Here is a 26,616-nt window from a genome sequence, read left to right on the forward strand (position 1 = left end):
TCCGCGAGCTGCCGCCGCGCCTGGCGCTCCCTTCCCGCCGCCGTGCCGCCCGCCCGCCCGGCTCCGCCGCGCCAAGGCCCCGCCGCTGCGTCCCGGCCCGTTTAAGAGGCCGCGCGCGGCTGGAGGAGGGCCGCATCGGCGCTATAAAGGGCGGTGGCGCGGCGGCAGCGGGGACAGCGGGGCCGCGGGGACGGCGGAGGCGGCTCCCGGTGCCGCCATGGATTTCAACGTGAAGAAGTTGGCGTCGGACGCCGGGGTTTTCTTCTCCCGCGCCATGCAGGTGAGGCCGGGCCGGGCCTGGGCGCGTCGCCATGGCAACGGCTCCCGCCGGAGCCGCGGGACCTCCCTCAGGCCTCCGCTGCGGCTGCCGGGCCTTCCCCCGCCGGCGCCTGCCCGCTGCCGCCCGCCCGTCGCACGGGCTCGGAGGGGCCAGCCCCGCACCCGGGACCCGCCGCTCCAGGCCACAGCGGAGCCGGGCAGCGTTTGCCAGCCCGAGCGAGGCCGCGGACTGAGTTTGGCGCTGGGTGTGGGTGAGACACGGCACCGGGAGCAGCCGGCTGCGGGCACCGGGGGCTCCGGTGTGTGAAGGTTAATAAAGCAAATGAAGCTGGGGAAGGGGCTGGAGCACAGGTCTGATGGGGAGGGGCTGAGGGAGCTGGAGGTGTTCAGCCTGGAGAAGAGCCTGAGGGGAGACAGGAGCACTCTCTGATACTCCCTGACGGGAGCAAGGCGGGAGTCAATCACTTCTCCCCAGTAATGAATGATAGGACACGAGGAAATGGCCTCAAGTTGTCCCAGGGGAGGTTGAGATTGGAGCTGGGGCCGAACTGTTTCCCTGAGAGGGGTGTCAGCCCCTGTGCCAGGCTGCCCAGGGAGCTGGGGGAGTGCCCAGCCCTGGAGGGATCCCAAAGCCCTGGAGCTGAGGTGCCGAGGGCCAGGGGTTAGTGCTGGGCTGGGCAGGGTGAGGGCAGGGCTGGGACTGCAGCAGCTTCAAGGGCTTTTCCAACCAAAATGATTCATGTATCTATGAAACAGCCCCCAGAGATGCTTCTACCCGACATATTGATTGGGGCAGAGGGGAAAAGAGTGTGGAGATGACATGCGCTTGCCTAATGATTGTTACTCTTAAAGAAAAGCTCATATTGCAAGCAACTCTTTAGTTAGTTTTCCCAGACCCCTCAGGGAACTGTCTCCTTTTGCTAGGAAGAGGTGTCCTTTTAGATGACCTGTGCCTCAGGAGGTCAGGTAGCAGTAGCTCCAGGCCCTGAGGAAACAATACCAGAAGCTGCTTGGGGATGTGGGGTCCCCCTGGAGCTGTGAAAAAAATGGTCTCCCTGTGAGGAGCAACATGTGAGATGTGGTTCTGAGTCTGTCCACTTCTTAGCTGGAAAACTGCTCTGGGTTGGGTGGGAAAGTCAGAGCTGATTGGGATCCTGCCTGAGAAGTGAAGTCCATCTGGTGGCACTGGGGCTGGGGTTCTTGTTTTACCTATTGTGTGTGGGCTGATAAACAAACAGAGCAGCGCTGTCTCATTCCAGACCTTCTGTGCAGTGGAGTAATTCTGGCTCTTTTAGGAACTGGTCTCCTGTAAACAAATATCACCTCCTGAAACTGTGCCAATGAGTCATATGTTATGAAAAACAGAGATATTAACTACAGGTGCAACACAAGGAGCAGATGGAAAGCTTAAAGATGCCAGTCTCATGCAAATGACCTTGGTAGCAAGAGAAGGGAAGAAATGCTGTAAAGAAATCTTATGTTTAGAAGCCTTCTTGTAAGTCTCTGATAAGTGATTTTTAGCCTGCAGGCGTAGGAAGGAGACAGGCATGAGAACAGTGTCTGCACACAGTGGTTCTGGAGCAAGGAGGCATTTATAAATAGTGGCTTCTGCCTGCTACACCTACTCCCCAGCATCTCGTAGATGAGTATTCATAGGCCTAATGACAGTAGTAATTTCATGAAACAAAATGGGCACTGGTATTCATCCAGGTGCTTGTGTAAGGAGGGGAGACTGGGAGAAAATGGATCTCTCGGGCTGAAAACCGCTTTCTGAGTGCAGTTGTTGGGAGAATTGGGTCTGTTTGGGCTGTCCCCAGAGAATCCTGTTGCTAGTGTGCATGAGCACTGCCATAGCTCCACCAAGAGTCAAATGACAGCCTGCTCTTGGCAATGAGCACTAGGTTTGTAGCGCTCTTCAGCACAGCAGATCTTCCAGGAGGGGAATAAGACCTGCCCAGATTAAGCTCAGTTTTCTGTAGCACTGGAGATGCTTTTTTCGGCTCCAGGCATTTAACAAAGTGATGTTTTACTGGAACTGCAGTGACTGTGAGATAAATGGACTGGCCATTATGTGCTGTGCCACTCAGACAGCATTAGCTATTGCTGTCTGACTGAGATGTCTGGCCAGAACAGAAGAGCTTAACTTGAGCTGGACAAAGAGCTGTAGCTCCCTCAGGAGGGCTAAGAGGCAGAGAATGGTCAGCACACCAGCTCTGGGGTGGCTTCCCTGGGCAGAGGCAGTCTTTGTTTGAAACTTGTCAGATACAATCTAATGTAGGTGCAAGATGAAGGATTTTGGATGAGGCTTGACCACTCTCACAACCAAAAAACCCAACTCAGACCCCCCCTGCTGTCTTCACATGGCTCTTACTATTTCAGGCACCAGTTAGCAGGATTCCTACCTTGAGGAGAAGCTAGGCAGCTTGAAGGTTTTGTATGCTCCTGGGTGGGCAATCCTGTAGCCATCTGCAGCAGGAGTGGGACAGAGGCGGTTTTGACAAAGATGCTGTGTAGTATCTCCCCAAAGCTGTATAAGCTCACTCCAGGCTTGTGTACGTGGCTCCCTGACCAGGCAGTTTCTCGTGGGCTTCATGGCATCTCTGATCTCCTTCAGAGGAGCAAAGCAGACAGTAGAAGTTGGGGTAGAAAGGTGCTGGTCAGCCCTGCTCCCCTGGGAGTGGAGAACAGCTTCTAGGCTTGGGCAGTGGCAAGGATGGAGCTCTTGTAGGATTCAGCATCTCATTGGAGGATGTACTGTATTGACACTTGCACCACCAGTCACAGCCCTCAAGTTGGTATCCTCAGAGGGGATGCAGCACGTGGCCCCTGAGAGCTGTGGCACTTGCACACAGGCTTCAAACAAGTCATTCTCTTCATCTTCACTGAAGATGAAGGCCTTTATCTTTAACCCCTTCTAGTTATGTGTGAGCTTGTTTGATGCCAAACCTCTGCAGAGGAAGAAGCTGTGCCAACAGCTCCAGCTTCCCTACAGAACTGGCATCTCTCCTTCCAAAGGTAACACATTGGATGTCCCTTGTTCTAGACAGGTGGCAAGCCAGGCTCTGTCAGGGATGTCTGCAAATGATTCTAGGTATCTGTCTTTTATCCCTTCTGATGTAAACTGTCTCTGGGTGAAATTGGCCAAGTGTGAGTACAGCTTATGGGTGCTTATCCCACTGCTAATGTAATCACTACTAGCAGCTAGACTTTGACTTAATCTCTCTTGAAGCTCCTGAAGAAAGCCTGACTCCTCCATCTCCTTGAACTCTGGTGATAAAACAGGCTTTTATCTTTAACAGAGAAAATAGACTCTGTGCTTGCTGACCTTACTGAGGGTGGTACCTTGGTTGCTGGACTCAGGGGAACAGGAGGTGACTTAAGAGAAGGGTTTTGAAGGCATGAAGTATGGGCCAGAGCAGGTTTCCATTTGAAAGATGCCTATGAAGCCATGAGGGCAGTATTTTCCTCAATGCCTTGCTTATGAGTCAACCAAGCTGTCCCGTTAATGGCTTCCTTCTGTCCTCTAGCACAGTTTCGCTTGGCTCACAGCCTAGCTTTCCTGACTCCTGGTGACCAAATACTTGAAGCATAGTCTGTATCCAGTCCAGAGCTGGTGAAATTCAGGTAGTTTTTAGATGCAGGCTGGCTAGGGCTCTTCTAATGCAACCCTGTCCAAGGCAGGAGGTAGATTTACCTCAAATCCATCTGTCAGGCATCTGATCACTGAAAGAGTAAAAGTTACCATAGGCTGGGCATTTTGAAATGTTTGGAGGCTTCAGAAAATACATCTTTTTTAATCTACTGTCAGGTGCAGGAGACCATTCCTGGTTAAAGACTCCTGGCTCTGGTTTGATCTTTGTGATTTAAGGTGGAAAGTCATAAGTAATGTCCAACTGGAAAAACTGGGGCCCCTGCAGGTGACAAAAGGGCTTGAACTCTGCCACGAAATCCTCTGCCAGGGGGCTGCAGCTACCCTGTCTGAGCTCACAACATACAGGCCTAGGGCAGCTGGAAGGAAGTGGGATGGAAAAAAATCACATAAGCCTGGAAAAGACACAAATCAACTTGTACTGCATTGTGCAAAACAGCTGTGGTGTTGGCAGGGAGCACTGGGGGTTTAGCCCCTTCACTTTTAAGAGGAGAAAGGTGCTAATGCTTTCAGCAAAGAAAACAGCCTGACCTTGATGGCCTTCAGTCTCTAGGGCTGCAGCACAGCATTTTTGATATTGTAGCTGTAGTGCAAAGGGACTCAACCAGCTCAGCCCTTCTTACTCACCCTCTTGACATCCCAGTAATGTCTCTACCAACTCTTTTGGGAAAAGGAGGTTTTCCCTCAAACTTGGAAAGCAGGCAGCTGCCCTAACTGCAGCCCAGCAGAGTCTTGCTTCTTTTGGGCCTGTTGCCCAAGTGCTGCTCTCCTGATCTCTCAGCCTGTTTGCCCACAGGAGCCCTGATAATGCATCTAGCATTCCTGCTAGCCAGCCAAGCCTCCCAGAGGAAACCCAACCTTTGGCTGAATTATTGATGCTCTGGAATGCAGCACAGCTCTCCTCTTCCTGGAGAGCAGAGTGGCACTGGACAAAAGGCTGCCCTGCATTATTCATCACCTCATCAGCTTCCCTGCACAACCACTGGACTGGTGCTCAGCTGGGTCAGCTGCAGGGAGCTTCCTGTGGGGCAGGATCTGTGGAGCTGCTCAGATGCAGATCCTGGAACTGGTTCAGGGTGGAACTGTTGACCCAACCTTTAGGTTCTAGAAAACTAATGGTTGTGCCACAGCAGGATGGAGGAGCTGAAGGTTCTCCCCAACCATTGCAATTGGATCTGCTCTGCCCAGCCTGACTCTCTCCCAGGTGGATATGCACCAAGCCTAGAGGACAATTAATAAAACCAAGTAACACTCCCATTTGTGGCAGGCTGGAGTATCTGGTGCTGCAAAAGACAGCAGTGCCTCCAGGCCAGGAGCAACAAGACACAAACTGGTTTTAATCTCTCTTTGTACAGTCAGGAGCAATAGGTGGATGCTTGTCTGCATCTCTTGGCCTCACAGTGAACAGTGGGAAGGAAAAACAATGCAGTTTCTGTTATGAAAACAAATTCCTAGGCACAGAAATCCCTTATGGGGAGTTCTGCTTTAAATGCTTGAGGAGCCAGACTTGATAAACTGCTGTTGTTCAACCCTGCTCTTCACTGGCAACTCTGACTTGAGCAGCCACTGAAAAGGGGTTCAGCAGCTGAGACCTGTTGCCACCTGAAAGCTCAGCTCTTGCAGCAGATGTAATAACCAGCTGATAGGATAAGGCAGTGTAACTTACCTCTAATCTCCTTCTGGCTGTGCTTCCATGAGAGTTTGCAGCTGATCTCACTGCAAGCTGCTCCTGCCAGAGGTGTGCCTGCACTCCCCTGCACCTCATGGCACGTGCCCAGTAGTGCTGGCAAGTTGGCTGAGTTCTCTGACCTCTCTCCAAAGCCACATTAGAGGTCAAATTGAGCTGGATTGGTGACTCCCAGATGAGGAGGTAGGAGTGTGCTGCAGGGGAGGAAGAGAGCTCACTCTGCAGCAACCCTCAGTGAAGTGTTACCCACTCCCCTGAGGCTGTGCCTGGGTGTGCACTGGGCAGCATCTCTGACTTCTGGACAGGGGTGAGGGGAGACACTAAGGGAATTCAGTGTAAATGGAGCAAGAGCCTCTCCTGCCCTTGCACCCACTTCATGGGATTCATGGCCTGCTCTCCACCCCTAATGGAAAGCCTCTATAAGAGATTGTTTTCCCTTTGGAACCACAGGCTGTGGGAACCACAGGCTGTGACTTGCCCATCCTCCCCTTCTGGCATAGCCCCCAGGCTTGCAGTGATCACAATGCAAGTCCTTAGTCCTCCTGCAAGACAAACAGCTTTAATGCCTGACTCCAGATAAGAAGTTTCTGCCTCCTGGCTGCTCCCTGGCCAAGTGCCATGCAAATGACCCACTGCAGGGGGCAAGGGCTGGGTTACAGAAAACAGCCACAAAGGACAGTGGTGCTTAGAGCTGCCACTTGTGAAGATGGCAAAGGACCCCAGAGCTGGAGTGATTCAAGAGAGTGGCAGCAGCACTGTGAAGATGCAGGAGGGCTTCAGCAGTGATCTGACTCTGCAGCAATGCTGTAAGAATCTGAGTTCAGCTAATAAGAAACTGGGTTCAGGCTTGACAGCTCCAGGGCAGATGTTGGTGCAGGATGAGTATAAACTGCAGGAAGAAGAGCTGGACTTGAAAGGGAGATGAGATCTCAAAAAGCTGTCTGGGAAAGGGGGTGGGAGGGAGTGTTATGCCTGCATCAAAGAGACTTGGCTTGTTTAAGAATACTCTTAAACAGATGACTCAAGAATTGGTGCCAAATACCTGGGAAGTCCCAGTTTGCTGCATGGCAGTGACTCAGCCCCAGCCTGGCAGAGTCTGAAAACAGCCCTGGGCATCCAACAGTGACAGAGAAAGAGATGCTCAGCCACTCACACGTGGCTTATAGTCCTGTGTGTCCCCACAGACAGTCCCAGAGGCTCAGTACAAAGGGGTACAAACACCCTCTCACCTTGAATCTGCTTCTGGCCACATCCAGCAACAGCCACTGGGCCGTGGCGAGCCTGAGCTGAAAATAACTGCCAGTAACCAGGAGCTACTGGTGCCCAGGAAGAGAGTAGTGAAGCAATCCCTCCTTCTGCATGGCTGTGACTCCTCTGTCCCCACAGAGCTGCAGGAGGGAGTGTGCCTGTCCTTGCAGTTGAGTGTCTGTCACTGCCTTTGTCTGGCAAAGAAGTTTACTGGCTTGAGCTCGAATCCTGCCCAAACAGGTCACTCTGTAAACATACCTGCAGGGCTTGTATATCTGGGACTATATCTAGTGACATTTGTGCAGAGCTGGTAACAGGACTCCTAAAGGCTGTTTGCCTGCCTCATGTGCTAGTTCTGGGTTTGCTCCTTATCTCGCTTATCTCACACTGTTCCCAGCGTTGTACTGGATGTGAACTCAGCTGGGGCTGTTGGGCAGTCCCAGGGACAGAGCTTGCCAGAAAGCCTGTCAGGAGGGGCAGCAGACACCAGGCCAAGACCCCATGAAGAGGCAGCTTGGCCCATCTAGAGCTGAGCTGTGGGACAGGGGAGGACAGAGGAGAAGGTACGAGTGACAGATCAAACAGGAGTCGTATTTCATGTAAGAGTTTTAGCCAGACTTTAATCTGTTGGCACCTGACTGTACCAGGTACTGTACAGTACCACCTCCTGATAACTCAACAGTGGCACCAGAGGCCAGCAACAAGGACTGAAAGGACAACTGCAACCTCTGCAGGATCCCAAGTGGCACAGCTGCCTAAAGAGGCCTTTGAGTGTGACCCAACAAGATGCTGGTTCTGTCAGGAGCAGGAAATTGTGCTTAAAAATACACTGAAGTTGGCCAGCTTCCCTGAGAGGAGCAAATGGAAAGTGGGGATGAGATGAGAGGGAATGGGCTCATCTCTCAGGAATCCCCCAAGGAAGCAGGAAGGGGTGTCAAGCTGGCTGACACTGTACCTCCCAACTGCCAAAGCTGGTGCTGCCCAGTATGGGAGCACTGGAGACTTGCACAGCCTGCTTTTACCTGCTTCTGCTGCTGGGAAACTTAAAAGGAATCACAGCAGGAGGGAGATTCTCTTGCCAGCATGAGTCTGAGTGCTGAGAGAAGTCAGACACCGTTATATTTCTCTCAATACCCTTCTTCAGAGTGTGTCCCAGAGGAAGAGTCACTTGCTGAAGTGGGTTTTTTATCAAAATCCTGAGTTTGAGCCTCCTTAAAACTCAGATGCTCAGTTGGCAGCTCCCTGCCAGAGCTGGGAGGCAGCTCCGTCTGACAGCTCTTGGAGGGCACTCACAGGCCCTGTAGCAAACCCTGTTGTGTCCACACTTCTCTAACAGGGTGAGAAGAGAGCCTGACTTGTAAAGTACTAGAGACACTCCTGGTCCCATTGGGTTTGCAGGACATAGAGTTGGTTGGGAGGAGGTGAAGGGAGATGCCCCTTCCCTCAAGTGAGGGACGTCTGTCACCGTCCTGTGGGACGTTCTGGAAGCCACATGCACATTTAAAGAGGCTCCTCACAACTAGAGTGTTTTGGTACCAAACCTTACTCAAAGCTACCTCTCAAACCTGGGCTCTATTTCTAGCTCAATTCTGGTTCCACTCTGGCAAAAATTGCCCTCTTCCCCTGTAAGATGCCTGGGGACAAGGAATGACACCTGGGAGGCTTTTTAGCTCTCCCACAAGGCAAATGCACGAGGTGGAAGGAGCCTCAGTGTCTCTTTATAGCTCTGTAGCACACTGAATTTGCTTTAGTGGCACTGACCTCCTCATGATTACCTCTTTCCTGCAGTTCACTGAAGAAAAGTTGGGCCAGGCTGAGAAGACTGAACTGGATGCTCATTTTGAGAACCTTCTGGCCAGGGCAGACTGCACCAAGAACTGGACAGAGAAGATCTTGCGCCAGACAGAGGTTCTGCTACAGCCAAACCCTAGTAAGTATCCTAATGCTTGAAGGACAAATCTCACTTGCAGCTCAGTGTTAAAAGACATGCCCTCTGGCAGAGAGCCCTGTTGCATTGAGTTTGTGAGGGCTGGAAGAAATGTGTCTTTGCAGGGCCTGTCCTTCCTTCCTTCCCTACACGGCCTGGCAGTGGGGGCCACCTTCTCCCCATGCTGGTGCTTGAGAGCCAAGGCATGACTGAGGACTGCATGGGGTGGGCTACCAATTCCAGGGCCCTCTCCTTCCTCCCCCAGCCTGTAACCACCTGTGGCATCCTCATTCCAGGTGCCAGAGTAGAAGAATTCCTCTATGAGAAGCTTGACCGGAAGGTGCCTTCCCGGGTCACCAACGGCGAGCTGCTGGCACAGTACATGACAGAAGCAGCTAATGACTTTGGGCCAGGGACACCTTATGGTAAGTCAGCCTGGCTAATTAAAGAGCTCTGGGAATCCATCTCTAATCCCCAAGCCAGTATAACTATTACTGGTTTGGGTTTTCACCTGCACAGGAGCAAACAGCCCATCTGGAGCAGGAAGTGCAGTCTCACCCCACAGCAAAGTGAGGGGGGAAAGGGGCAAGAGTCTCCCCATTCCCAGGATAGTCCTCAGGCCTGACAGAGCTGGAGAAGAAACAAAGACCTGCAGATCCAGGGCTGGCTAGGGGAACTGCTTACAGGAAGCAGAAACTACTCTCTGCTATTTCTGTCCTTCTAAACTACCCTGAACAGGGAGTTGCAGTGAAGAGCTTTGGCCAGTTTGTGCGTGTTTTCAGTTGAAGGTGGTATCTAGTTGCAGAGTTTCTCTAGAGTCTGAGCAGCAGAACCATCCTTTAACTGTGTTCTGCAAGTAGAGGGTGGAAATCTCTCTCCAGCAAAAAGCAAAACAGACTTGAAGCTTGGTGCTTGGCTACAAACCTCACTGTGTCCCTTCCTGACCACAGAGTGCATCTTTCTGCTCTTAAATCCTAACAGCTGCCCCCCTCCCTGAGGGGAATTTGGGGCTTCCTTGGGCAGCAGAGCTGCACAGAAGCACAGCCTTAACTTCCTGCTGCCCTTGCCTCTGCCATGAGCTTTGCCACTGCTCTTCAAATCAATAGTTGTTCAATAGTGAGTCCTGTTACAGGCAGAACAGCTCCAACTGCATCTATAGCCACTGTTGCCTAATCAGCTCAGGGGCTTTTTCTGCTCTGATGCTTTTTAATTTGCTGCTCTGCTCCTGTGCCTCATGTTTTATGAGACAAACAAAAGATCCTTCTGGGCAAGCAAGTGTAGCAGTAGAAGGACATCAGTGGCATTAAGTGCCTCAGCAGATAGATAAGATCAAAGCTGCAGGGAGAGCAGCTGAGGAGAGGCCTGGAGCTAAAAGCAGAGCGCAGCTAGGGCTGAAGCTGCCACGCTCCAGGCACGGTCACCCTGCCACTGCGCCTTTGTCCCCCAACACTGCAGCCTGGTAGCTCTGGGTGAGTTGGCTGAAGCCAACACGATGTTAATGGGTTTCCCCTGGAGCTGAAGGTTCTTGTTTTTGCAGGGAAGACCTTGATAAAAGTGGGAGAGACGGAGCGGCGCCTGGGCGCAGCGGAGCGGGACTTCATCCACTGTGCCTCCATCAACTTCCTCACCCCCCTGCGCAACTTCCTGGAAGGGGACTGGAAAACCATAGCTGTGAGTGTGGCAGCAGGGAAGGGGAAGCTCCTGTCCCTGAGGGCAAGAGGAGAGGGAAACAGTGCTGGAAGAACTCGTTTTCCTTCCCCATGAGAAGGGAGGGCTCCATAATGTATTTCTGATGAGGAAAGGCTGTGGGAGCTGGGGCTGTTCAGCCTGGAGGAGAGAAGGCTGAGAGGGGACCTCAGCAACACTTGTCAGTACCTGAAGGGTGGGTGTCAGAGGGATGGGATGACACGTTTTTCAGTGACAGGACAAGGGGTAATAGACAGAAGCTGGAACACAAACAGTTCCACTGGAACACAAGGAGAAAGTCCTTTGGTGCTGAGGTGAGGGAGCCCTGGCCCAGGGAGGGTGTGGAGGCTCCTTCTCAGGAGGTTTCCAACCCCACCTGGACACGTTCCTGTGCCCCCTGAGCGAGGGGAACCTGCTCTAGCAGGAGGTTCAGCTGGATGAGCTCTGCAGGGCCCTTCCAGCCCCCTCCATTCTGATACCTCTCTCCTTAGTGCAAAAGATACTAGATCTGCTCAGAGTTCCCTGTGGGGCAGGGAAGGATGGCCAACTGATCTGCATGAGCAAGGTAACTCCTTTCCTGCCTCCTGCAGCTCAGTGGGCAGCACGCCCCCATGGGCTGCCCTGCTTCCCTGCCAGCCAGGCCCTAAACTCTTGCTAACAAGATGAACAGAACAACTGCTTCTTTCTCCCTACCATTTTTTATAATAAGGAGCTAGCTTTGATTCCTAGATTGTATCTTGGCCCTTTCCCTCCCCAATGCTCCTCAGCAGTTGCTCTTACCCAGTGCCTGTCCTTTGCAGAAGGAGAGGAGGATCCTGCAGAACCGCCGCCTGGACCTGGACGCCTGCAAAGCCCGGCTGAAGAAAGCCAAAGCTGCCGAAGCCAAAGCAGCGGTAACTGTCCCCCTTCATCCCCTTCTCCCTTGGTGGCCAGTTCCCAAGTGTCCTCCCTTCTCCCACATGCCATATGGGGAGCTGGGCTAAGCTCAGAAGCCTCCATCAGCAAGTCTAAGAGTACTCAGGCCTATGTGGGAAAGCCCCGAGCAAAGCTTTGTGTGAACAAGGGACAGCTGTGCCTTTTTAAAAAGCCTCCTCTCAGTCAGGTCACCCACATCCACTGAAGGGAACTTCAGGGACCCCCAGTTTCCCTTCTGAAGGGAACAGTGCCCTCAGTCTCAGGGGGAAGTGGTGGTCAGTGCTTTCTCTTAAGCTTAAATCAGAGCTGGAATTCAGATACCTCCTGTGCTTCCCCACTTCCACCCTCCTTACCTTGCTTCCTACATGAAGTGATCCCAAGGCCTCTCAGCTGCACACAAACCCTTGGGTGAGAGAATTCCTTGGAGCTGGGAAAAAAAACCCCTTGGTTTCTCCCTGGAACTGGAGGGCTGGGGTGCCCCAGGCAGGTTGCAGAGCCAGTCCAAGCTTTCCAGAGTGTTCACCCCAAGCCATGATGGTTCAGTCACTCTGCTTCTGTGAAACAGAGATGACACAACAGAAGAGCAACCTCAGCTGCTGTTGTGAGCAACCAACTCTTACCCAGCTTAGCCTAAAGGTGGGGTCCCTGGCCTTAGGGCTTTGTAAGCCTCACTGATTGCTACAAGACAAGGCACAGCTGGAAGCTCCCAGGAGAGGGAGAGAACTGCTGCCTCTGCTCTAGGTGTGTTAAGCCCCTCAATTAGACCACCTGGAACATGCCTGGTCCCGTGTCACACCTCTGCATCCAAGCTGGCCTGAAGTATCACACCTCTCCCAGCTCACCACTCTCTTGCTGCTCTTCCCCTCTGGAGTGCAAACTTGTGTTCCCACAGCTTCTGTCTCGTGACCGACCCTCTGAGTGTGTTGCTGCCCAGACCTGTGAGCTGCTGTTCAAGTGTCTGGGCTTGTGCATTCCCCTTGGACTTTGTGCTTTGTCCTTCCTGTTGATGCTGTTTTGTTTACTAACCTTTTTGTTTTGTTTCTTTGTAATTTGCTCAGTGTGAGGGAGATGTGAGTATTGACTGTGCTAACAGTGCTGTGGTTATTTTCCCCTTTAAACACCTCTCATTGTCTCTTTCCCATTTGAAGTGAAAACTCCTATCTCCCTTGTCCCATTGGGACTGACCCTGGAGCATGTACTGAGTGTGGGCAGGGCTGGGGCTGCCTGGGGAAGGTGCTCCAGGAAGATGGGAGCATCAGTGAGCTGCCTGCAGCCCCTCTGGAGCATGCCCTCAGTTCCATCAATGCTGCCTGCAAGCAGTGCTCAAGAGAGGCAGGGGCTCCCCTAAAGAGCCACTCAGGCTGCAGGCAGGAGGAGTTTGGGCTGGGGAGCACATCTCTCTCCTGGAAGGGAGGCAGCAGCCCAGAGACAATGACAGGCAGATTGAGCTGGTTGTGGTGCTGTTCTGTCCTTCAAGCTCCAGGGCTCTGGGAGGGAAGGGGGTCCCTTTTGACCACTGCTTGCAAATACAACTTCACCATGCACAGGAGGGCAAGAGCAGCTTACCTCCTTCATCCCATGTGCTCTGAGTAGTTTTGGGACTCCCTGGAGATGGGGAATAGGAGGAGAGGTTTCTTCAGTTGCTCTTGGGGCTTCTTCCTTCCAATAAAAGCAGAAGGAGCCATTTCTGAGCCATCTCTTCCCTCCACAGGGCAGAGTCAAGCCTAGTTGGTGTGCTGGCCTCAAATCTCACTGGGGCACTTTTCTCCCTATATTCAGGTTTAACTTACCATAGGAACCACTCCTCCTTATTCCTTCCTCCAGCCATCCCCAAAACTCCCAGGTGGTGTTACAAAAAAGCCTCTGTTTTTGTTGGAGCTGCCTGCCTGTGCTCTTCCACACACTGGCCACTCATCCCAGCAGGCTGCTCACAACCCAGCAAGCTGGGTCAGCATGTGTAAGTAAATCTGGGTGAGATGCAAAGGGATTAACCTGGAAGTGTGGGGCCTGAGAGGATTAACAGTGTCATCTGGATTGGGTTGCCAGCCTTGGAGATCAACCTACTGTGCAGTAAAGGCTGGCCAGGAAGAGGCCCTGCTCCATCACATCAGTGTGATGGTCCTGGTATAACTCAGGGGCTTTGGGTCTCTTCGGGTGATGCTACAACCAAAGGCCATCCTGGGAGGAGGCCTAGGGGGAAAACCTCCAAAGTACTTAAGTCTTCCTGCCCCAGGGCAGAGGTTTAGCTTTGGAGAAGGTGGCTTGGAGGTTTTCTGGTGTCTGGGATGAAAACTCCTACCTTGGGCAAGGCTTTGGACTAGACTTGCTTTGGCTAAGCCATGGCCCTTCCTGAAAACAGCAAATCTACATCTGCCAGGAGGAAACATAACCAGAGGCTTGCTGAGAGTAAGAACAAGTAGGTGTTTCTTTAAAAGGCACTGTGGAAAGGATGCTGTGGTGCTTGTAGCTGTGCCCACTTTAAGCACCAGGCCCTGCAGAGGGACACTTGCAGGAGCACAGGCAGGGAGCGAGGGGAAGGAAGGCTCTGCCCACTGAACCAGGCAACATGAGCAGCCTGCTGGCTGCAGGGGAATGGGAAATGCATCTGAGATTGTCCTGTCTCATCTCCACTCCAACTTGAGCAGGTGACTGCAAGTGCAGGCAGAGTTTCTGCAGAACAGCTGCAGCTCACACACAGGGTGTGACTGCACAAGCCACTCGCCTGGTGTCCCGTCTCCAGCCCAGCCTCTTGGGAAACCTCCCTCCTGCCACCCCATTAGAGCCTGAACAAAGCTCCCAGCACAGACAGGGAGGAAAAAAACCCCAGGAGTCCTTTCTTCCATCCCCTGCCCACCCAAGCTGTACCTGAAGCTCTGTTCCCCCATTAGGCTGTGCCTGACTTTCAGGAGACTAGACCTCGTAATTACGTGCTCTCCGCCAGCGCCTCAGCGGTAAGATCGCCTCCCCTCACACCTCTCCCTGCCCTTCTCTCCACCTGACTTCAACTCAGATCCAGTGCTCTGCTGTTTTCAACATTTTAATGTGACATGGGCTGCCCAAGGGTCCCTCTGACTCAACCTGAAGGGTGCAGATCACCCCTGGGCTGGCACAGGCAGGATCTGGCACTTCTGCTGCTCGGTTTGTTTTCCAGTTTCTCTGCCAATCCTTTGCCACATTTCCAGTGGGAATCTTCTGAGGGGTTTTATTGCTAGCAGAGGAATTGAAAGGAAAAAGAAAAACAAACATCCTCAAAAGTGAGGCTTTGTGGGTGGTTCCAGCTGCACACTGGCAGTGTCACACACGTGGCTGCCAGATCACTGCTGTGGTGTCAGTGCTCAGAGGCCTTGTAGCTGCTTGAGACAAGCAAAGGTGGAGGAATCTCTGTGCCACACTGCATATCAGTAAGCCAGCAGGCTGACAGTGCAGGCTGGTTTATAGAGGTCAATTTTTTCCCCTCTTGTCTTGAGGCCATCAGGCAGTCAGATGCTCTGGGGGTGGGTGAGCAGCCTGTTGCATCTTGACTGCGTTGCACTGAGTGGTTGTGGCCAAGCAGTTGAGTTTCTGTGCTGTGCTCATGGCTCCCCATTGCACAATGTCACATTTCTCCTTAAAATGTTGAAAACTGATCATCTTGCTTCCTCAACAGCCTTCAGAACAACACTGATGCCTGTTAATAGAATAAGCTGGGAGTGGAAGGGCTGGGGAGTGGGATCTGTAGGTATGGACAAGGACACTCCAGCCTTCCAGCAAACTAAAACCATTATGGAAACAAGTTGGCTTTGGTTCTTGGGCAACCCATGCTGTTTGGAGAAAGAGGCATGTCTGAGCTGATAGCATCAGTGTTAGTTCCCAGGGGGATCTGTCCTGACCTTCTTGGAGAGTGATGCTGGGATCAGAAATAGCTTTCCACAACTAGAGAACTGTTTCCATAGGTAACAGGCAATGAGACTCCTTGGGAAGAAGCTGGTGCTGCAGCAGCTGCCCAGTTTCCATCTCACCTAGTCCAGCAACTAACATGAAGCCTGTGGCTCTGGCTTCTCCCTTGGAAAGGCCTGTTCCAAGAACAGCACAATAATGGACTAAAACTGAGCTCTAGGAGAATCAGAGAAGAGAAGCTGGGCTTCCCCCCCCACCTCTGAACTGCTCTGATGGTTCCCTCAGGCTTTCCAAAGCAGACTCGAAGGACAAGCCTTTGTGATACACATCAGCATCTTGCAGAGTGCCCAGATGCTCAGCTGAACACATCTGGTCATCCCCAAGTGCAAGCTGCTCTGCCTTGGCTGAGCTGCAGAGCTGAGCTGATGGTGTGACAGGAGAAATAGATTTGAGGGGCTTTTCCCTCTCAGGTGTCTACCCCAGCACATCTCTGCCTGGTTGAGTGGTCTCTCTTTGGAGCTCTGCTGGAGAAGCTCTGCCAGCAGCACTGGTGAGAGCAGACAGGGCAGGGCTCTGGCAACAGCCTTGCTGTGGACAAGCAGCCAGCACTGACCTTGATCCCTTAATCACATTTGATGGCCACACAGCAGGGCCTCCACCAGGAGTCCCTGAAGGAAACCTGCTGCCTAACCAGCAGTGGTCCTCCTGGCTTCTAAAACTACTTCAGAGGTTGCAGGTGGTGGTTGAAGTGCCTGCTGCAGTCCAGCTGCACTGGCAGGAGTGATCTGAGTACCAAGTGGCATCCTGGAGCAACAAACCCTGTGCTGAGCCCAGCCTGCTCCCTGGCTCTGTGCAAGCAGGGCTGCTTTGCCACGAGCTCTCTCATCCCAGCATTCATCCCCAGAGGTCAGGCACTCAGCAGGCCAAGAGCTCTTTGTGCTGTCACTCTGCTTTTCCTCCAGGCCAGAGTCCTTGTGCTGTTTAGTGTGCACAGAGCAGTGGGTGCTGCTTACCTTGCTCTTCAGCTCTGCTCCTTTCTGGAGTGAAGGATTGCTCATGCCCAGGTAACAACTGTGACAGGTGAACAAACAGGTCAGCTCTCTCCTGAGCCACCTGCCCTCAGCAGCTCTCCCATTTGGCCTCTGAATGTTGCTGGCTTTTGGAGAGGTGGATAACATGGTACTTTGTTTCCCCTTCCATAACAGGAGGGCTTGGTTGGAATTAGATCCACCTGGAGACCATCACCTCCCTTGTTCTTTACAAGAGGAGGCTGAGGAGCCATTTCTCCTCTCTCCCACACTGACCTTTTGTTTTTGTGTATGAAGGTGTTTGTGGGCCCTGTGAGCCTAAATATCCCTTTCTCTCAGAGCCTGCCACTTGCCATGTGCTGCTCTCCCTGGAATGAGCCCAAGAAAAACACATTGAGTACCTGAAGGAGGGTTCCTCTGGCTTGAGCTGAGGGGGGAGGAAGCCACACACAGATCCTGGCTTTTTCTGCTCCCTCAGCTGGCTGAAGTGCTTCTGACTTGAGCCCCAGAGTACCTTATTAGCCCAGGGACAGATCCTGGGCAGAGCAGGACTGCCCCAGGGCACCACAGGCTCAGAGCAAAGCCAACAGAGGAGAAACTAACCTGGCTACCAATGCAGTGGCCTCTGCAGTGGTCAATGGGCCTGAAAGGGCTTAAGTGCTGTCTACAGCAAAAGTAGGAAGACCTGTGGCCAGTGTCAAAGCTTCCTACTGCCCCTTTAGTAAACCTGGCTCCAAAAACCTGAGGGTGTGCTGAGAGCTCTCATGTCAGAGCAGCAGTTCAGGCTGGGGGCTGCTCTCAGCTGCCTGTGAGCATCTCCCCACCTCCTGCCTTCCATAGTGGGAGCTCTTAGACCGAGAAGGGGAAGAGGCTTTGTGTCCCCACACGTGGCTGGACCTGCCCAAGCCTTATTTAAACCAGTTTCTGACTTACAGTAACTAAACACTTACCTAAAGATCAGAGGAACCACCAGCCTCAGTGCACTGATGCTGCCCAGGGCAGCCTGTGATCAGAAGAGGACCAGCTGCAGTAACTCCACTCAAGTAAGAAGAGATGCCAGCCAGGCTCCAGACCATGGAAGAGGAGCAGGGAGATAACCAAGGAACCAAAACACCCTCCTGCCTCAGCCCTTCACCACTCCAGGCAGCTCTTGCACGTGCTCCTTGGCCTGGGCTGGTGAAGTTGTCCCTGCACTGGGGCTAACACAGCCCACCTGGGGCTAACACAGCCCACCTGCACACGGGTGCTGATGAGCAAAGCTCAGGGAGGTTCAGGGGGGAGCCCTCAGGCCTAAGCAGAGTGTGTCTTGCCTCTGACAGTGCAGTGTGTGCTGTGGGGCTCTGGGGTGTCTGCAGCACAGGTCCAGCAGTGCTCTGGGCAGCTCCCCTGGTCTGCACAGCTGAGAGCAGAGAGTGAAGCTGAGGTGCCCAGGAGCCATCTCCCCTGGCCCCACTGCTCTGGGGTGCTGCTGGGTGCAGATGGCTGCTGAGGAAAGGCCAAGCCAAGGACTCTGGGAAGGATCAATGTGTTTTTCTTCCTCTCCTCTCCCTTTCCCATTGCTGTGCACGATTTCTTTGTTGTTGTCAATTGTTTTATGTCCTGGAGCCAGATCCCAGCAAGCAGCTGACAGTGTGGTGCTGCCCTGAACCTGCCCCTGGGGGTGAGGGGAGCAGAAGGACCAGGCTCATAGGCAGCATCCAGCTCCTGCTTTGTCCTGGCTGCAGCTGCACAGGCCCCTTGGTAGCACAGGCTGCCTGCACTGGGACCTCCTTAACCTGAGCTCTCTGGCCCAGGGTGTGAGGAGCCTCTGGTTTGTGCTCGTGGCAGCTCTCAGGTTCTCAGGCAGCTCACCTGCCTCTCCACAGTCCTAAAATAAGGGCTGTCCTTCAGCAAAGTAACCCTTGCTAATCAGAGAGCTCTGCTGCTCAATCCTTCTCCTCCTGGAGCCCCTGAATGCAGCTGCTGTGACAGCCCTGGCAGGGAGCAGAGCTGCAGTGCTGCTGATGGACCTGCTCTCCTGGGAGACTGGGTGCAGGAATGAGGGGAAGGGGCTGTGAGCTGGCAGCTGCTGCTGGGGGAAGGGCAAGCTTGTCCCTGCAGTGGGCTTGTCCCCAGAGCATCCTTGCCACATGGTGTTAATGCTTGTTGACATCTCCCAACACTGATCTCCTCTCCTGCTGCTCTGTGGCCTCTGCAGCTTTGGAGCGACGAGGTGGAAAAAGTAAGTACCCAGCTGCAATGGTGCTCAAACCTTCTGGGGGGTTGGGAGGGAGAGGGGGGCTCCTGCTCACACATGTGCCTGCACTCAGGCAGGGCAGGAGCTGGGGGATGGTGCTGCTGGCCCCAGTCCTGAGCCTGCCAGGGCTTTGGGCAGGGCTGGCCCTGGGGCCTGTTGGCTGGAGCTGGTGGGAGAGGCTTGGGCAGCCCAGGAGGGCCTTTGTGTGCCAGAAGGCAGCTCTGAGAACCCCTCAGCAGCACTGGTGGGATTCAGCTCTGCTCCTGTGGCAAAGGCCCTGCCTGCTCCAGTTTTGCATGTGCCTGTACAAGCCACTTGTCTGCTTGTTCTGGGGTGCAAGGAGAAGCTCTGAGCAGAGCTGAGGCAAGGACAGAGGGTTTCCCCGTGGCCAGCCCCAGCTGCTGGAGGGAACAGCTCTGTCAGGAGGGTAGGGGGGAGGTTTGGGGCCTCTCCTGGAGCTGATGGTGTCTGGGTGAGCTGCACTTACCCTCTGGAGTGGATCCATGGAGGCAAAGGCCCAGATCTTGTTTCTTGTCTGGGCTCTGTGAGGGGAGTGGGACTTGTCCACGAGGATGGATAAAGGGCTGCTCATGGGCAAGAGACCAGGGTGAGCTCCAGCATGGAATGGAGCTAACAGAGGCACCTTCTGGGCTCCTATTGCCTTTCATCCCCCAGACACCCCCAGCAGCTGTTAGGCTGGAGCCTGAGCTGCAGGGTGGCAGAGGGCATGTTCCTGCATGCTGTGCATGAGAGCAGCCTCCTACTGCCATGCTCTGAATGCATCATTGCAGCAGACTGCCTGGTTCTGAACCAGCTCATCTTGCACTTGAAATCCTTCAGTCCCTCCCACCAATAAGCTGACTGTAGTCAGGTGGAAGCCTCCAAGGCCCTGTTCCTCCTCCTTTAGTGGGACAATAAGCTTCAGAGTTCTCCACGTGTTGGAGAAGCAGCACAGAGCAGAGGGAGCTGCCGGGTCACAGCCCAGTGCTGGCTGCATGGGAAATCCCATCCTGCTCATTGGGGCAGGTCCCAGGCAGAGCCACACGCAGCAGGGTCTGTGTGGCACCAGCTGCCAGTGGCTCTGCTGCTGCTGAAGGCTCTGCTCAGCTCGCTGGAGCAAGAATCTCTTGGTGCTTACTGAGGCATTGCCCTGCTGTTTCCTTCTGCATTGCCCCTTCTGTAAATAATCCCTTCCATACTGAGGATGCAAGGAAATAGATCAGTTGTAGCTTAAAATAGACAAATCTGATTAAAAGACAGAGCACTTCTTTGTTGCAGCCTGGCCCCAGAGCCCTGGGAAGGCTGGGACCAGAGATGTGTCGGCCCAAAGCAGCTCCTCCTGCTGCCAGAAGGTTGGGGCCCCTCTGGGGTCACAGTGACACCAGCAATGGGGCCTCTGCTCTGAGGCCATCAGCCTCTCTGCATTAGCCCTGGGCTCAATTCCAGACAAGTCACTCCAGTGGCAGAAGGATCAGGGCGTTTCCAAAGCTGCCTCCCGGAGCTGGGGCCGTGCAGGAGGCACAGGGCCAGGCAGCTCTCCCACGGCTGCACCCTCAGGGAACACAGAGCCCTTCTGCTCTCCTGCCAGTCAGCTGTGGCTGAGGGGCCCTCACTCTGCCTTGCTGCTGCTCACAGCACATCCTGAGGCAACTGGCACCTTGTGCTCGGTGCTAAGGGAGTGATTTGTGCCAGAGAGAACATGTGTGTCTGGGTGAGCCCCTTCCCTCTGGCAGTGGGAGGGGAGAACAGGCATCAGGGCAGCAACTGCTCCAGCACTGCTGCAGCTCTTCTTGCAGGGCTCCACCTGGGTACCCTGGCACTGCAAAACCACCCCAGTGCTCAGTGCTGGGTCCCTCACTCACTGCCACAGGGACACTGAGGGGCTGCAGCGTGGCCAGAGCCGGGCACTGAGCTGGGGAAGGGGCTGGAGCACAAGGGGCTGGGCAGGGGCTGAGGGAATGGGGGTGTTGAGCCTGGAGAAGAGGCTGAAAGGAGACAGGAGCCCTCTCTGACGCTCCCTGACAGGAGGTTGCAGGGAGCTGGGGCTTGGTCTCTTCTCCCCAGTAATGGCAGGACAAGAGGAAATGGGCTCCAGTTGCCCCAGGGGAGGTTGAGATTGGAGCTGAGGCAGAACTGTTTCCCTGAGAGGGGTGTCAGCCCCTGTGCCAGGCTGCCCAGGGAGCTGGGGCAGTGCCCAGCCCTGGAGGGATCCCAAAGCCCTGGAGCTGAGGTGCTGAGGGCCAGGGGTCAGTGCTGGGCTGGGCAGGGTGAGGGGAGGGCTGGGACTGCAGCAGCTTCAGGGGCTTTAACAACCAAACCAATTCTGATTCTGTGTTTAATGGAGAGGGTCTCCAGTATCAGCCTGTCTTTGAATTCCCAGTGACTGCTGCTTAACTGCCTTCTGCTGTCTGTTGTGTAATTCCTCCTGACTCAAAAGCAAGCAGCTGGCTTCAAAGGAGAGCCTTGTGTGGAAGGATGGCTCTCCCTCCACTGCAGGGAGGTTTGGTTACTAGTTGCAGTTTGGGGAATGCTGCCTGGTTCTGTGCTGATGAAAGGCTGCCAGCAGGAGTGGCAGCTCTGGAGAGATGCTGTGAGAGGTTGTGTCATTCCCGTGCCTGTGGGTTTAGGAAGAGGGTTAAAGGGTAGGTGCTGGCATGGGACTGGCTTTTTACTCACCTCAGGATTAACAAAGCCATCTTCACGTTCCAGCCTTGGGGGTGTAGCAGCTGCCATGCCTGGTGCATCACTCTTGACCTGTGATGATCCAGTGAAGGCTCAGGCAGGAGTCAAGCTGAAACACGGCCAGAGCCTCTGGGCTCCTCACCCAGGGCGTCCCATGGCAGATGTTTGCTGCCATGTGGGTCCTCCTGAGCCAGCAGCACCCTTGTCTCAGCTCCAAAGGTGGGGGTGGTGGAGGAGGAGGGTGCTGCCTCTCCCTGGAAGAGGCAGAACAGGGTCCTTGCCTGGTGCTGCCCTCAGCCCGTCCTGTCCCGTCCCGCAGGCGGAGCACGAGCTGCGGCTCACACAGACCGAGTTTGATCGCCAGGCAGAGGTGACCCGGCTCCTGCTGGAGGGCATCAGCAGCACCCACGTGAGTAACAGGGGCACAGGGGCTGCAGAGGCTCTGGGCTCCTTTCTAGAGGAATGCCAAGAGGCTGATGGAGCCCTGCACTGGGAGGAGAGGCAGAAAGGCTGTAAATTTGGATGCTACAGCAACCTCCTCCAACTGAAACCGTAGCAGGGCAGGCACAGGCAGTGCCCCTGGGGCTTCTGCAGGCCTCCAAATGCTCTTTGTGAGGCAGAAAAGCCTTGCTGGTGTTCCCCTGGAGCTGTGGGCTGCCCACATGGGCAGGGCTGGAGTGCCAGGAGCAGCCTCCTCTCCCAGATCACCCTTGGGCCTGAGCAACACTCCCCAACTTCACTAGTCAGTGCATCCAAACAAAGCAGCTCTGTTCAGTGCTGAGCTGCCCAGGTCTGCTTCCCTTGGGGGCAGGAAGAGGGTTCCTCTGCCTGGCAGCCAAACTCCCACACCAGCTCTTATGGTCCTTGTCCCTGCAGGTGAATCATCTTCGCTGTCTCCATGAGTTTGTGGAGTCTCAGACCAACTACTATGCTCAGTGTTACCAATACATGCTGGACCTGCAGAAGCAGCTGGGCAGGTGAGACAGGGATCTGCTTCTAATCCTCTGAGGTTTGCTCACCTCGTTATCCCTGGCTCAGGCCTCCTTCCCCAGCACACAGCATCAGCTAAAGCTCTTTCCGTGCTCTGACACAGCTTCTGAGCTTCCAGAATGGTGGTGGTGCATTCAGAGCAGCCTTCAGCAGTGGATTCAGCTGGGGTTTATACATTCACTTCCAAGCATGATGGCCATGAGTTCAAACATCCTTCCCCTACATTAGTTAAGGGCCATGGGAGACCAGCTGCTGTTGCCAAGCAGCGAGCCTGAGCGTGCTCAGCTGCAGGAGCTCATCCTGCTGCTGCCTGCACAGCCCCTGGGCACAGCAGGGCTGTCCTGGCTGCCCCCTGGCACACCAGTGTGTGGGGCCCTGACCTAGGAGGGGCTGTTGCCTGTCTGTGATCACTCACTATTCCTGTTCTGTTCTTTTCCATGCTTGCAGCTCCAAAGGAGAAATGTAAGTAAGATGTTGCACAGGACTGGGCTCTAATTGCTCTCTACCTCAGCCACACTCTGGAGTCTGTTCAGACTCACTACAAAGGCCAGTGAGGGCCAGGGCTGCTCTCTGTCAGTGCAGATAAATGGGACTGAGCTTTCCTCCTGGCTCCAGGGAGCCCAGAAAGCCCTGGAGCCTGCAGCTGGGACACTGACTGGCCATTTCCTGAAGGACCAGCAGACTGAACAGGTAGCACAGATAATGAGAGCAAGGCAAGGACCCAGCATGACCCAGTAGCACAGCTCAGGGCCAAGGACAGACACAGCTCAGGCCTGTACCCACCAGGTGCTGTGCCAGGCCTGTAACAGGACACTGGAATCAAAGCAGGCAGGTAATGGCCTGTCACAGTGTGAGGAACTGGGAACTGGGTGCATTTCCCCTCTGGAAGGGCAGAGCAGATACGTTACAGCTGTTGGCAGCAGCTCTGCAGCAGAGCTCTTGGTTCCTCACGCTGCAGCAGTGCTGATCTCTGGGGGTGGTTTCTCTTGTCTCCTGTGTCAGATTTTCAGGCACGTTCGTGGGCAACGCAGAATCCACATCTCCTCCCCCAGCTGCTGCCTCGCCTCCAGCCCTGGCTGCCGCCTCGCTCCCTGCTGTGCCCACCATCCCCGTGGTGCCCACCGTTGTTGGGGTGCCCAGCACCGTGGCTGAGGCTGTCCTGAACCCCAGTGAAGTGAAGCCCCCGGCCAGCGGCACACGCAAGGCCCGAGTGCTCTACGATTACGAAGCAGCTGACAGCACGGAGCTGGCGCTCCTGGCAGATGAGGTTGGTGGCTTTCCCTCCTGGTGGGTGCTGCTGGAAGTACCTGGCAGCCACTGGTGTGCTCAGCAAGGCCTGGGGTTGCTTTTTCCTGCCCCTGCAGCCTGTGTCTGTGCAACTGCTCAGACTCTGCCTTGCCTCTGCTTTGCAGCGAGCAGGGGCTCGTGGGCATTTGCTGACAACATCCCCCACTGCTCCTGTGTGAGCTGATCTAGGTGGAGCTGCTTTGGCAGGGGGTTGGGCTGGATGATCTCTAAAGGTTCCTTCCAACCCCCACCACGATTCTGTGGCTCTTCTGTTCCTAATGAACTCACCCAGCAACCAAAGTGCCTCAATACTCGCTGCAGCCCCCCAGTGCAGCTCTTAGCTGGGAGCAGTGGGCTAAGCAGCTGCCTGGAGACCTGCTCTAGTCATGCTGAGGCAGAAAAAGGGGAAATGCAGCAAGTTGCAAACTCTTTTGTTCCCTAAACTGAGCTTTTGTGTCCCAGAGGGGTGACACAGCACTAGCAGGGTGCCCTGTGCACAGAATGACCTCGAGTCAATTTAGGGAATGAAAAGGCAACAGGGACATCACTGGGCAGATGGCTGTAGCTCTTCTCTTAGTGCTGCAGCCAGCTCAGGGAGGAGGCAAAGCTGCTGCTGCAGGAGCTTCCCAGGTCCTGTTCTTGCAGCTCCCACGTGACTGCAGAGGAAGGTCCCACTAACAGCCTGTTCTCTCCCCAGATGATCACTGTGTACAGCCTGCCAGGCATGGACCCAGACTGGCTCATAGGGGAACGGGGCAACCAGAAAGGGAAAGTTCCTGTCACTTACTTGGAACTGTTGAGCTAAATGTCTGCAGGAAGAAGAATGTACAAGCAGAATGCACCCCTCCTCCCCTGGCACTTCCAACGCGGGTTCCTCCATCCGAGCCCACTGCTCTCTCCAGGGCTGACACTCCATTGCTCCGATGGCAATTGTGGGAAAGAAGTGACAAAACTGTTACAGGAAGGTTTTGGGAAAGGGCTGATGGCACCCAGGACTGGGTTTGTCCCCTGCAGCCTGCTTTGAGGTTTGTCCTGATGGCACGAGATCCCTGGCTGACTTTCCCCCCTGCCCTGTCCCGCTCCTCGCTGTGGCTCTCCCAGGGCCAGCACCCCCCTCCCTCAGCTGCTGCTCACAGGGTTTGGGTTTCACTTCCCTTGTGTCTGGTGTGGGTTGGTTCCTCTCTGCCCCTCCCTTCCTCTCTCCTTCAGCAGGAGCATTGCCCAGGTCAAACCCTCCAGCATTCCAGTGGGAAGTGGCCCACAAACCCTCTGACCCGTCCCAGCTCTTAAGGAAGCTGAATGTGGGCACTCTGAGCCTGTTAAGCCCATCCACCTCACTCCCCCAGGGGAGAACAGCAATGGGAGGCTCTCCAGGAGCCCTGCTTGCTGTCAGGGTGCTTGGTGGCTTCCATCTTGTCCTTTGAAGCTGGAAGGAAGCTTCTTTGTGAAGACCAACCTAATCACAGGGCCTGTCTGTCAGAAACCAAACCTCAGTGCAAGGGACCATGCATCTTGCTTGCCTTTCCTCTGAGAAACTGCTCTTGGACTGCAAAGAGTTTACAAAAGCCTTTTTACAAGCTTTGCTCCCTGTGTTTCCTGTCCAGGCTTTTCTTTCAGCAGGACTGTTCCAGGCATGTTTCAGCCTGACTTTCTTTTCAGCCATTTAACCAACTCTCCCCTCCCACCTCAGCAGGGAACAGAGTTGGTGCCTCCCAGTGCATTCAGGGCCAGTCCTGTTCCTGTCACCTCCTCCTCGGAGCTCTTCTTGGCCCTGCACACACTGAGGGATCCCCACTGCCCTCCAGGTGGGTGGTGGTTTAGCTCTAAGTGCTTTTAATCCTGTAACAAGCTCTTTAGAGCTCATCTACACAACTTCCACTGCTGTGGAATGAGTTTCCCACTGAAACTGGACGGAAGAGAAAGTCACCTGCACCAAGCTCTGTGTTCACACCCTTCCCCTTGGTATGTCACAACCACCTTGGCTTGTTTCTTGATCTTTTTGCACTTTCCCCACCAGTATTGTGACCACTCTAATGTAACAGGGCACTGAGCCCCTGTCTCTGTAGGGCTCGTGGTTTTCAGCACTTATTTGCCAATAAACAAACTGCCTGAGCTCCTGCCTCAGTGTCTTGTGTGGGAGGGAGGTCAGGTGGGAAGCTCTGGCCTGGAGAACATCTGGCCCCAGTCCTGGGGGTAAAAATCAACACAAAGCTGCTCATCCCACCTGGCCCAGCCTGAACTCTGGAGGCTGTTGGTGTCTTGCAGCTCGTTTCCCAGATGGCACATCAGTTGTACTGGCGTCAGGAACTCCAAAGAACAACAGCTCCTCCTTAACCTGAGGCACAGCCAGAGCAGCAGCAGCCCTTCAGCTGCTGAGGGGCTGGAAATGCCATTCTAGATCTAACAGACTCCTTTGTTGTTATGGAAACCAGATCTGCTGCTCATGTAAAACCCCAAAGCCTTGTTCCCAGCACCCAGGCTTGGAAAGAGCTCCTGGGAGAGCAGCTGCTGAAATGCTCTGGGGTGTAGCAACTGTGCTCAGTTTTCCCAGTTACATTCTAACTAAAGGGAATGGGGAAACCAAATCAGTCTGGTTTAGCTGATTTTACCCTTGCCCTGATGACCACAGCCACAGTTCTACCCTTGCTACATCTGCCCCAGCCTCTGTCCCTTCCAGCTTGCACTGTGCAATACCTCAGGCCAGTGCTCTCCCTGGTGCATTAAAGGAAGAACAGCTTCAGCAAAAGCAGCAGCTTGAGGATGCAGAAAACATGTCTCTTCCCTCAGAGCAGCCTCCAGGGAGTCTGTTCCTGCCACCAGCTCCCTTCCCTCTGCGGTAGGAAACAGCACCTGCAGCCTCTCCTGCTGCTTCAGGCTGGCTCTGTGCAGCAGGCTGGGGCTGAGGCTGAGGCTGCCCCGTGTCCCTTTGTGGCTGAGGGGCAGGTGAAGGTGCAGCTGGGGGCTGAAATGCTGCTGCCTGAACGTACAGGCAGCTCTGAAACAGGGGTAACCCCCAGCAGCCCCTGCTCTCTGCTGCCTGCACCATCAACCCTCACACTAGCACAGGAGTAAGTATCCAAAAGGATGTATTACTGCCTCAATTCTCATTCTGGCTGTTTCTGTTAA

At 54.3% G+C, this 26,616-nt stretch overlaps 1 protein-coding gene across 2 annotated transcripts; it reads left to right on the top strand.

Moving 5' to 3' along the window:
* The first annotated feature begins 87 nt into the window (after positions 1 to 87).
* Positions 88 to 25,603, top strand: SH3GLB2 (SH3 domain containing GRB2 like, endophilin B2). 2 transcript variants are annotated; one of them, XM_062011227.1, is made up of 11 exons: positions 88 to 280; positions 8,652 to 8,793; positions 9,087 to 9,215; positions 10,328 to 10,461; positions 11,277 to 11,369; positions 14,280 to 14,342; positions 18,493 to 18,516; positions 21,533 to 21,622; positions 22,090 to 22,190; positions 23,206 to 23,470; positions 24,188 to 25,603. In XM_062011227.1, exons 1-11 carry the CDS (start codon positions 218 to 220, stop codon positions 24,293 to 24,295), a joined length of 1,212 nt encoding a protein of 403 aa, XP_061867211.1. In that variant the 5' UTR covers positions 88 to 217; the 3' UTR covers positions 24,296 to 25,603. The 2 variants fall into 2 exon arrangements, with proteins under 2 accessions (XP_061867211.1, XP_061867212.1); XM_062011228.1 differs by lacking the exons at positions 14,280 to 14,342; positions 18,493 to 18,516.
* The last annotated feature ends 1,013 nt before the right edge of the window (positions 25,604 to 26,616 follow it).

This window comes from Colius striatus, chromosome 19 (genome assembly GCF_028858725.1).
Source record: "Colius striatus isolate bColStr4 chromosome 19, bColStr4.1.hap1, whole genome shotgun sequence".
NCBI lineage: Eukaryota > Metazoa > Chordata > Aves > Coliiformes > Coliidae > Colius > Colius striatus.